The sequence below is a fragment of the Macrobrachium nipponense genome, chromosome 33 (assembly GCF_015104395.2).
Source record: "Macrobrachium nipponense isolate FS-2020 chromosome 33, ASM1510439v2, whole genome shotgun sequence".
Taxonomy (NCBI): domain Eukaryota; kingdom Metazoa; phylum Arthropoda; class Malacostraca; order Decapoda; family Palaemonidae; genus Macrobrachium; species Macrobrachium nipponense.
The window spans coordinates 27,644,707-27,656,740 of NC_087219.1; the positions used below are offsets into that span (position 1 = coordinate 27,644,707).

Here is a 12,034-nt window from a genome sequence, read left to right on the forward strand (position 1 = left end):
AGCTTAGCTTTATGCCAGGTATCAACAACAGAATCAATCCATACTGAAGCAACGATAGGCAAAGCACAATGCACATCAGAAGATATCATAACCAGTATTTGTCGCTATTGAAAGGGCTCTTAACTGGATATCGATGCAAATATTTAAATGAGCCTTACTAGGGCAGAACGTACCAGAAAGATTCATGAAGCCATTGATGCTGCTCTGCCGAGAACACGAATCCAAGGGGATTAAGTGCTGAGCCTTTTTCTGCTTTTCAAAGCAATGGAAGAATCTACAAAGGAGTGCAGGTACAAAAAAGATTCATGGAACCATTGATGTTACTCTGCCGTAACACTAAACCTAAAATAGAGACGTTGGCAGGTGTATCAGAAGAATCTGAGAAAAATGCTTGTTTGGGGGGGGGGTGCTTAGCCCTTTGCTGCTTTTCAAAGCAATGGAAGAATCTTTAAAGGAGTGCAGATACTAGAAAGACTCTTGAAGTCACTGAAGTTACTCTGCCAGAACACTAGACCTGAATAAAGAAAGTGGCAGGTGCATCAGAAGAATCTGGGCAAAATACTGGTGTTCCTGAGGGGTCAGTGCTGAACCCCTTCATGTTTTAAAAAAACAATGAAAGAATCTATAAAGGATGCAGGTAACAGAAAGACCCTTGAAGCCACTGCAGTTACTCTACCAGAACACTTGACCTAGAGTGAAGAAAGTGGCAGGTGCATCAGAAGAATGTGAGCCAAATACTGGTGTCCCTGAGGGGTCAGTGCTGTGCTCTTTGCTGTTTTATAAAACAATGGAAGTATCTACAAAGAAGTGAGGAAAAGAGGATGCCTAGGGCCATTAGCATATGGCCCAGTGCTGGGGCATGCGGCACCCGTAACGTGCCATTTTTTTAAACAGGACACTATACCAATTCTATGACAAAAACCAAAGAATACAAAGAACATTAACAAAAATAAGTTAATACAAAAAATTTTAGTACCCATGCATATAAGTGTTTGTGTGTCCTACAACAAAAGAAATGGCTATACATATATATATATATATATATATATATATATATATATATATATATATATAATATATATATATATATAATTATATGCACGAAGCCATATACCATCAATTAAGCAAATTTCAAACAATGAAACAAAAGACGTATCATAAAAAAAAAGCTGCCAAACCTAACAGTCTCGGATGAAAGAGCTTTATTTTATAAATAAACAAAAACACCAGCGCCCAGAAGGCTACAGAAACAGGCGGAACGAGAGAAGGCTGAGACAGACCCTTGGGTTGGGTGGAAGGACGTGGGTGGAGGATGGAAGGGAGGTCCCCCTTGTCCTCTTATTCCTGTAGCAGTCACGAGGATGAGGATGAAGGATGCAAAGGATGATGAGGATGCAGAGGATGAAGAATGAACGAGGATGGAGAATGAACAAATATGGAGATGATGATGATGATGATGAGGATGGAGGATGAAGGAGGATGGAGATGATGAGGATATGGATGGGGAGGATGGAGGTGATGATGATGAGGATTGAGGATGTGAGGATGAAGGAGGATGGAGATGATGAGGATAAGGATGAGGAGGATGGAGATGATGATGATGGGGATGGAGGATGAAGGAGGTAGATGATGAGGATGAGGATGAGGAGGACGGAGCAGAAAGTGTAGCTGGACCTTCGAAGCTTAAACAAATAAGTAAATAAAAAATACATAGATAAAGAAATGTATTCATAAATAAATACATTGATTAGTTAAATCAGTAAAGAATCCGTTACTGAATAAATGAAAGTGAGATTTTTGGAAATAACGTCGTTTCTGTATAAACAAGTCAACAAACTGAGGAAAAATGAAACACAAACAATAAAATGAAAAGACAATCGTCTGAAAAGCATCAGTAAAATTTTACATTTGACCAGAAAAAACATTGGCTCAAATCAAGAAAAATTTACCTTAAATTAGAAAAATTGGCTGAAACCAGGAGAACTTGCCTACAACCACGAAACATTGGCTACAACCATGAAAAATTTACCGATACCCAGAAAAAATTGGCTAAGACCAGGAACATTTTACTTTATTCATAACCAGAAAAAAAAATGGTTTAAACCAGGGTAAATCTACCCATACCCAAAAAATCTTTGCCTGTAACCAGAAAAGAATATAGCCAAAAACCACCGAAAATTGACCCGTAACTAGAAAAATTTACCCGTACAATAATCTAAAAAAAAAAAAAAAAAAAGGATTTACCCATAACAAGAAAAATGTTGCCTACAACTAGAAAAAAAATGGCTAATATCCCGGGATAATTTACCCGTAACCAGAAAGATTTTACCTGCAACCAGAAAAAAAAGACTAAAAACCAGGGAAAATCTACCCGTAACCAGAAAAAGTGGCTAAAATCAAGGAAAATTTATCTATAACGAGAAAAAGTGGCTAAAAACAAGGAAAATTTACCAATAAACAGAATAATTGGCTAAAACTAAGAAAAGTTTAAATGTAACCAGAAAAAAAAATTGGCTCGAACCATGAGAAGTTACCTATAGACAGAACAATATTGGCTAAAACCATGAAAATTTACCTATAGCCAGAAAAACGGCCAAAACCAAGAATCTGCAGGCACCAGAAGTAGCTGGCTTAAGCAAACAAAACATCTGCTAGAACCAGAAAATTTTGCTGAATCTGTCAAAAAAGACAAGGCTAAGACAAAAGCTGAATACGCGAGTAACAAAACAAATAAAACCTCTGAATGGAATGGAATGGAATGGAATGGAATACAGTTTAGGACAAAGGCCAAATACTGGGACCTATCAGTTAGCACTGGAAAGGAAATTGAGAGCAAGGTAGGTTTGAGAAGTGTAACAGGAGGAAAACCTCAAAGCAGTTGAAATAACTGTGAAGAGAGGGTTGGTAGCACGATGGAAGAAAGTTATGAATGGAGGAACAGCAAAGGGAATGAAAGATGAAAGGGGCTGCAGCCAGGGGGTCAAAGGGACGCTACAAAGAACCTTCAGTAATGCCTACAGCGCACCCCGTGAGCGTGAGGTGCAGTGACGGAACCAGCCAGCCCCCTTCGGAGTAAAAACTCTGAAGTTGGTTTATTCTTCATGATTACTGATCTCCTAATATCCGCAGCCTTCTTTTCGGCCTCTAATCATAATTAGAATTTCTACAGTTTTCTAAAAACCTGTATCCGGACTGCATGATTCCCGAACCGTAACAGAGTACTGTGATCATCCCAGAAAAAAGAAAAAAAGAGGGACTCCATATTTTGAAAACTAACCTTAGAATCTTTTTGAAAATAATCTCATTATGGTTCCCACACCCAAATTCCTTCTTCACACCCAACCTAACCTAACCTAGGAGTACTGTACATCTCGGGAATTTGCATCCGTGCTGCAATCTGCCTCCTACGGATCTTGGGTCCACTATCCTGTTCCAAGGGGATTCCTACACTCATCATCCTTGCTGCGACCAGAAGGACACTTTTTCTATGAGCAATAATAATTATAATAACATGGCCACATTCAGGAAAAATTAATAAAGCTTGTTAGAAAACTTGAGAGGGCTTCCGCGGCGAAAGTAAGTGAGAATGCAGACACGCTTCACACACACACACACACACACACACACACCAGAAGCAATATTTACATCGCGTTCTTTCTCCTCCTCCTCTTTTTCTTCTAGCAAGACCAACACAGGCAGCCAGGGCAATGAGGATTTGTTGTTGGACGTAAGACGATCCACAGCAACAACTCGCCCTCCCTCTATCTCTCTCTCTCTCTCTCTCTGTCTCTCGCTCACAACACACATGCGCACACAAAACTTATGTTCTATCTTGCTCTGTTATACCCTGCTCCACAAGCAAGAGTCCGTGCTGGCACAAAACCAAACTAACACCAACCACAAAAATATCTTTCCTTCACCTTAAGTCTCAGACCAACCTTTCTCTCTGTCTGTCTCATGACCTCCACCCACCCACCCATCTGTCTGTCTGTCTGTCGTACGCACTCAACCCAATTATTCTGTCTCTGTCTCTGTCTCTCTCCCCAACATCTCCATGAGTCACCACTTGCCCGATATAAAGGGATAATGCTCGCCATATGCAAAGAGACGCAAGTTGACTGTAAGTTGTTCCTCGTATCAAGTCCAATTTTCAAAATCTGTGGCCAGGGATGGTAGTCTGACTATACACATTATTATTATTATTATATTATTACAATCTGCGCCCAACGACGGTGTTCTTATTATTATTATTCAAATACGTTTGGGGAAGAATGATCATTTGGGAATAGACACAGAGAAAGGAAATAAATAAAGACGCACATAAATCAACAGATAAACAGATAACAAATATATATATATATATATATATATATATATATATAAGATATTCAAATACAAGGTGTATTGTTTTAGGGCAGCAATGCAGGCATCCTCGCTTGAACTTTCGAAGTAGGTTCCTCTTGCACGACATAATAAGCGGAGAGGACCTCTGCAGAGGAATGAGAAGTTCGACAGCATAGCAATGCAGTCAAGAAAACAATACGGTCCAAGAATTATCCATGGTAGGAAATCCCATTTTTCAACTTGGCAATGAACCACATATAATCCAGGCACGAAACCTATTACAGTTTTCAAGTCAGGAAAATGACGGACGTTTTGCATCGTGGGCGCCTTGCCAACCAGGCACCTAAGCGCCACCTGTATGCAGACGCTCAGCAAAGGCGAGTAGCACGCACTACTAAATGTTTTCTAGTTATTTATACGTTGGTGAATTCTGTGGGATGAAACTGTTTAACTATCTTTTAAGATTTAATCATTTCAAACGCAAGATATAAAACACAGCCTTATTTCACAACACCTTTCTGTATGGCAGTACATCCAAGTGTATGACAGAAGTGTTTGTAATATATATATATATATATATATATATATATATATATATATATATATATATAATTTATTTACATTTATATATGAATAATATTAAGTAAACAAACAAACATATATATATATATATATATATATATAACATATATGATATATACATAAAGATATATAATTTATATATACATTTATATATGAATAATATTAAGTAAACGAACAAACAAAGATATATATATATATATATATATATATATATATATATATATATTAGTTTATAAGACCTACAAAACAGTACATAAACAACAAAATAATTCATTACGATTTACAACTCGTAATTCTGATGAGGATTCCTGATCGTGAATGAAAATATATGGTTGTATCGTGTCAATAAGTGTTTCTATGCGAATTTTAAACCTAGCATACAGAAACATCTATTCTAAGTGCATGTGTATTTACGCAAAAAGTGTTGTGCATACACACACATACGTACATTATATATATATATATATATATATATATATATATATATATATATATATATACTTAAAAACTGCATTAGCAATGATAATTTTCAGTCTAATGGTGCCCAAATTAATTTTTAGTAGCTTACCGTAAATCGGAAATGTAAACTCTACGGGTTCGGCACATAGTATTTAATTTAACTCTTCCAAACTCATATTTTCACCTCTCAACTTCTAATGATACTTATGAGGTCAGTAGGTGACATCAAATATCAATTTCAAATCTCTGAATTTTCCCTGTTCTTCTCTTCAGGAAATTTAAGAAAAAATTCCTTTGGAAAACTACTTCCTGAACATAACACGACAATTCCTAAGGAGAAAACTACTCCGAAACGTTCAAGAAAATAAAAAATAAAAATTTTCTCTGATAATATCAAGAACATCCCTTTCTATGAAACCTCTAAAATTACTGAAAACAAAAATAATCACCCCCCACACAAAAGTACTTATCTGGAAATACCAATTAAATCCCTCAGAGAAAAAATTACTATTTTGAAAATACTTAGAAAACCACCCTTTGGATGATACTCCTCTAAAAACACCAAGAAAAACCTCCTCCGAGTATACAGGCTCAAGAGGAAACTTCAAACCTCCTTCTGAATAAAATCAAAATGGCTGAAATTAACACGTTCTGAAAATAAGAACATCCTCTTTGAAAAATACTTCTCTGAAAAATACAAGAAGGCCCACCAAGAAAAACCTTCTGAGAGAATGCTCAGCTCAGGAAAAAAAAAAAAAAAAACTTCTCCTCTGGATGATACAAACTACTGACAAAATATCTTGCTATGCAAATAAGAAAATCGTCTTTGAAAAATACTCCCTGCTAACACTACGAACTCACCAAGAAAAACCTGCTCTGAGAATGCCCTGCTCAAGAGAATTTCAAAAACTTCTTCAGACTAAAAAATTAAAATAAAATAAAATAAACAAAAATGTGTTCTAAAAGTAATAATCTCTGAGAAAACCTAAAATAACTAATTCTGAATATAAATTTTAAAATCGTGTTCTGTAAATACTGAGAATTACGTCTTTGAAAAATACTTTTTTGAAAAAACCAAGACGACCCACTAAGAAAAACTTTCTCTGAAAACGCCCAGTTCGGGAGAAAACCTAAAATACCCCCTCAGGGTGACAAACAATAAGTATTCTAGAATTACAAAGAAAAATCTTTGAAAAATACTTCAAGAATATCACTAAGGAATCTCACCAAGAAAAACCTTCTCCCGAGAATGCCCAGCTCAGGAGAAAACTTCAAAACTACTTCTGAGTAAAATATATATAGTTCAAAAAGACTAAGAGAAACCTTTGAAAAATACTTCTCTGAAAAAGCTAAGAAGACCTTCCAAGAAAAACTTTCTCATGGGAACACCTCAAAATTTCTTCTGAATTAAAGGAAAACAAAAATACTAAGAAAAATCTCTTTGAAAACTACTTCTCTCGAAAATCCAAGCAGATCAACGTAGAAAACCCTTCTCTGAGAATGACCAGCTCAAGAGAAAGCCTTAAAAACCTCCTCTGGATGAAACATTAATATAAATAAAGTATCGTGTCCTGAAAATAACCTCTAAAAAAATACTACCATAATAAAAAAAAAAAATCAGAAAAACCTTCCCTGAGAATACTCAGTTCAGAAAACGTTAAAAAAAATTCCTCTGGATGAAACAAATTAAAAAAAATATATCGTGTTCTGAAAATGAGCTAACCATCTCGAAAAATACTTCCCTATCAACACCGAGACGACCCACCGAGAAAAGCTTTCTCTGAGAATACGCAGCTCAGGAGAACACCTTAAAAACCTCTTCCTATGGATGAAACCAATTAATAATAAGTGTGTTCTGAAAAAAAAAAAAAAAAAAAAAAACTTCTCTGATAATACCAAAAGACCCACCATTCTCTAAAAATGTCCAGCTCAAGAGAAAACCATTTTTTTTTCTAAATAACAAAATCATGTGAATAACAAAACAATAAATATATAATAATATATATATATATATAATATATATATTATATATATATATATATATATGTATATAAAACTGATATAGCCCCAGCAAAGAAACCCTCCAGAACCTACTCTCCCCTGGATGAACACGCGGCAAAAAAGAGAGGCAGCAGCAGAAAGGGGAACTAACCAAGAGCGGGTAGTCTACTCACCCTCCGGGAGGCGTGATCCGATTCAGCTCGTAGCCGGAGAACCCATCAGGTCCAGCCAGACACACTGTCGTTACAAAGAGCCCAAAATACAACACCCCGAGTCTCATCGTCTTCGCCGCCACTGCCGTCAGCAAAGCCATAGCTGCTGCTGCTGTTGCTGCGGTCGGCAACAACCGCCGGACAGTTCTTCTACTTCCGCCACGTTAATAGTAATACCTACGAAAGATGTCGTCGCTGATTCATGAAAATCCACTTTGTCATTGGTGCCTCCAGAGAGCCAGCCAGCCCAGTCCGTACGTACGTACGTAAGTAGGTAAAGTTTAGGTAGGTCACGTGGGGGCGGTGGGTTTCCCGAAGTTAGTCGGGGAGCCGAAAAACCAACTAGACCGACACCTTCGAGAGCCGCCGTGGGTATGAAGCCAGGGTTCTGCCAGCAGCAGCAGTCAGCCCGTCAGTCGGTCGGTCTGGGAGACAGAAGCTCCCCTTGCGGTCCTCCCCGCCTGACCGCCACACCCTTCATGCAGGCGCGTTGCTGATTGGTTGGTTTAAGGAGTCCTAACAACAACTACTGGTCCCCCGCCCCCTCCTATTTTTCCGTAAGGACTGCCCTTACGGAAACCGAAACTCCGTAGGCCTAGGTTCTGCGAAAACCCGCCAGGGAGGAAGAAGAAGAAGCGGCAGCATCCGCGGAGGATTTTTTGAATGGCAAGAACTGTCGGAGTAGATTTGGTCTGGCCTTGTGGCGCTCAGGCGGGGAAGGCGGTGCCAGCCTTTGCAAAGCTTGAGCTGGGGGAGATGGAGGATAGAGGAGGAGACGGTTTTGCGCCGACGTTCAAACAAAATCTTCCTTTTCTCGAGAACCAAACTAAGAAGAGGCTTGTAGGGGAAGCTCATCCGATTGGAAAAGGAAGCTTCGTTGTTCCCCTTAACATTATAAACCCATAAAGTTTTTATTGTGTTCTTTTTTTTTTTATCTCAAAGGAAGGACAGAGAACAAGATGGTTTAGCGCGGACGTTCAAAACAAATCTTCTTTTTCTGGAATTTCTCGAGATCCAAACCAAGTGGAGGCAATAAAAAAAAAATGACAAAAAATATGGTTTTGCGCGGACATTTAAACCAAATCTCCTTTTCCTCGAAAATCAAACTAAGAGGAAGTTTATCCTAAAGGACCCCGTGGTAGACGGTTAGTCCTATCAGTGCACCGCTTCTATAGGCATTACTGAAGGTTCTTTGCAGTGTCCCTTCGGGTAATCATTGCAACACCTTCCATTCTTTTTATTGTGCACCCGATCATTTTACCTTATTTCCATCTTCCTTTCTTTAACCTTCCCCTAACGATTTTTTCTTAGTCCAACTCCTGTTAGGCTTTTCAAATATTTTTACTCTCAGTTTCCCTTTCAGCCTTGAATGAACCTGAACCTCATACGTTCTAGCTCTTGCACTTGCTGGCCCTTTGGCGTCAATTTTGTGTTCCACTCCATTATTTAAAATTTTAGCTACCTATTTATTATTTTGATCATTTTTTAAAGAAGTGATCTCTTCTTTCTGTATTTCCTTTACTCTCTTTACATTTTCCTAATGAACACCATATTCTTTTGAGGCTTGAATTTCAAGACAGTGGCCCCTGTGGTAGGCTTGTTCCATGAATAAGGTTCTTCATCTTCTGAATAATAATAATAATAATAATAATAATAATAATAATAATAATAATAATAATAATAATAATAAAAAGGCAAAGTAACGAGAACTGAAGGGATAAAGCTACCAGATGGGAGCAACATCAAACACATAGATGAGACAGGATACAAATACCTGGGAATAATGGAAGGAGGAGATATAAAACACCAAGAGATGAAGGACACCATCAGGAAAGAATATATGCAGAGACTCAAGGCGATACTCAAGTCAAAACTCAACGCCGGAAATATGATAAAAGCCATAAACACATGGGCAGTGCCAGTAATCAGATACAGTGCAGGAATAGTGGAATGGACGAAGGCAGAACTCCGCAGCATAGATCAGAAAACCAGGAAACATATGACAATACACAAAGCACTACACCCAAGAGCAAATACGGACAGACTATACATAACACGAAAGGAAGGAGGGAGAGGACTACTAAGTATAGAGGACTGCGTCAACATCGAAAACAGAGCACTGGGGCAATACTGAAAACCAGTGAAGACGAGTGGCTAAAGAGTGCATGGGAAGAAGGACTAATAAAAGCAGACGAAGACCCAGAAATATACAGAGACAGGAGAAAGACAGAAAGAACAGAGGACTGGCACAACAAACCAATGCACGGACAATACATGAGACAGACTAAAGAACTAGCCAGCGATGACAATTGGCAATGGCTACAGAGGGGAGAGCTAAAGAAGGAAACTGAAGGAATGATGACAGCGGCCCAAGATCAGGCCCTAAGAACCAGATATGTTCAAAGTACGATAGACGGAAATAACATCTCTCCCATATGTAGGAAGTGCAATACGAAAAGTGAAACCATAAACCACATAGCAAGTGAATGCCCGGCACTTGCACAGAACCAGTACAAAAAGAGGCATGATTCAGTAGCAAAAGCCCTCCACTGGAGCCTGTGCAAGAAACATCAGCTACCTTGCAGTAATAAGTGGGTACGAGCACCAACCTGAAGGAGTGATAGAAAACGATCAGGCAAAGATCCTCTGGGACTATGGTATCAGAACGGATAGGGTGATACGTGCAAACAGACCAGACGTGACGTTGATTGACAAGGTCAAGAAGAAAGTATCACTCATTGATGTCGCAATACCATGGGACACCAGAGTTGAAGAGAAAGAGAGGGAAAAATTGGATAAGTATCAAGATCTGAAAATAGAAATAAGAAGGATATGGGATATGCCAGTGGAAATCGTACCCATAATCATAGGAGCACTAGGCACGATCCCAAGATCCCTGAAAAGAAATCTAGAAAAACTAGAGGCTGAAGTAGCTCCAGGACTAATGCAGAAGAGTGTGATCCTAGAAACGGCACACATAGTAAGAAGAGTGATGGACTCCTAAGGAGGCAGGATGCAACCCGAAACCCCACACTATAAATACCACCCAGTCGAATTGGAGGAATGTGATAGAGCAAAAAAAAAAAAAAAAAAAAAAAATAATAATAATAATAATAACAATGAGAACGCAGCTCTAGGATTCGAGACGCTATAAATATCGGCATGCAGACACCATCTCTTCACTTCTACTGCTAACCAGCCAAGAAGATGGCCTACCAGAAGGCTGAAACGTCGCGATAAGCCTGAGCTATACCAGCAGTAATACCACCTGAATACCAGAGACGACCCCGGCCTGACATTGACCTCTCTTACGGAATGATACCAACACCGACGACGACCCCTGCTTGATCTGGACCAGAGGAACCCCTTCCCATATACCAGTATTCTGATAATACCAGTAGACTGATAATACCAGTCTTTGATTAATAAACCCTGTTCTGAATAAAATACCACATTCAGCATTATCCCTAATATGAATATTGGACAATTATTGCGAAGTATCGCTGAGCCAGAAAAGCGAGTAATAAGAAACATAGAAAAGATAATATATAAGATTAATTCGCTGAATTCTGCCATTTTATTCGACAGAATTTGTTTAAAAGAGAGTCTTCTTCCAAAATAATAATAACAAAAGGATACTTCGTCATTTCCCGTGTTATTATCAACCCAAAAAAGCTTTCATCCTTCCAAACTGGGACTTCAAAAGTCCAAGTGAAGATACAAAGCATCAGCACTGCTCTAATGCTCCTCTCTTTGCATTTCAATAGCTATAGTTCAATCAGTTTATTCATTTTCTTTTTTTGAAGTGAGATCTCTCCTTTCTAGAAGTATTCCCTTGTACCTCCTCTTACTTCCTATTAGCACCACATTCTTAGGAAGCTTGAATTTCAGGTCAGTGGCCCCTGTGGTGGGTGGGCTTGTTCTATATGAATAGGGGTTCATCTTTTCAACAATAACTAAAATAATATAATATAATAAAACGATACTTCGTCATTCCATATGACATTCCAAACCCAAAACCGCTCTACTTTTCCATCGCACTCCTCTATCAGACGACAAAAACGCAACATTCCCTCAACGCCTTCTAAGACGACCGTTTCAACCGCCTGCACTGGATACATTCCCCCCCGATGACGACCGTTCGTTAACCTCTGTTTGTTCTCACGTCAAAAGGGCGCGAATGGAAGTCTTCAATGGCCGGCTACGTATGTAGCCTAACGCCTCTGCCTCCCACATTGATTAATGGCATTCAATTAAAAGCCTCGCCGGCCTCAAATAGAGTTAGAAGAAGTCTTTTGGCGATAATGATAGTCCTGGCACAGGACCACGTGATGAACACCATACAAACACACACACCACCACTCAACATAATGCGTTGCCAGCTCATCTGAGGCATATATCAGGAGTGAGCGTAGATGTGTTTAAGAATAAGCTCG

The 12,034-nt window shown here is 38.7% G+C and overlaps 1 protein-coding gene across 1 annotated transcript in view; it reads right to left on the reverse strand.

Moving 5' to 3' along the window:
- LOC135203049 (fibrillin-1-like) overlaps positions 1-8,000 on the reverse strand; it is a 141,760-nt gene extending 133,760 nt beyond the window's left edge. Inside the window, exon 1 of the mRNA XM_064232635.1 lies at positions 7,560-8,000. Coding sequence (XP_064088705.1) covers positions 7,560-7,699 — 140 coding nt within the window. The 5' untranslated portion in view covers positions 7,700-8,000. The remainder of the gene's footprint in view (positions 1-7,559) is intronic.
- Between the last annotated feature and the right edge of the window lie 4,034 nt (positions 8,001-12,034).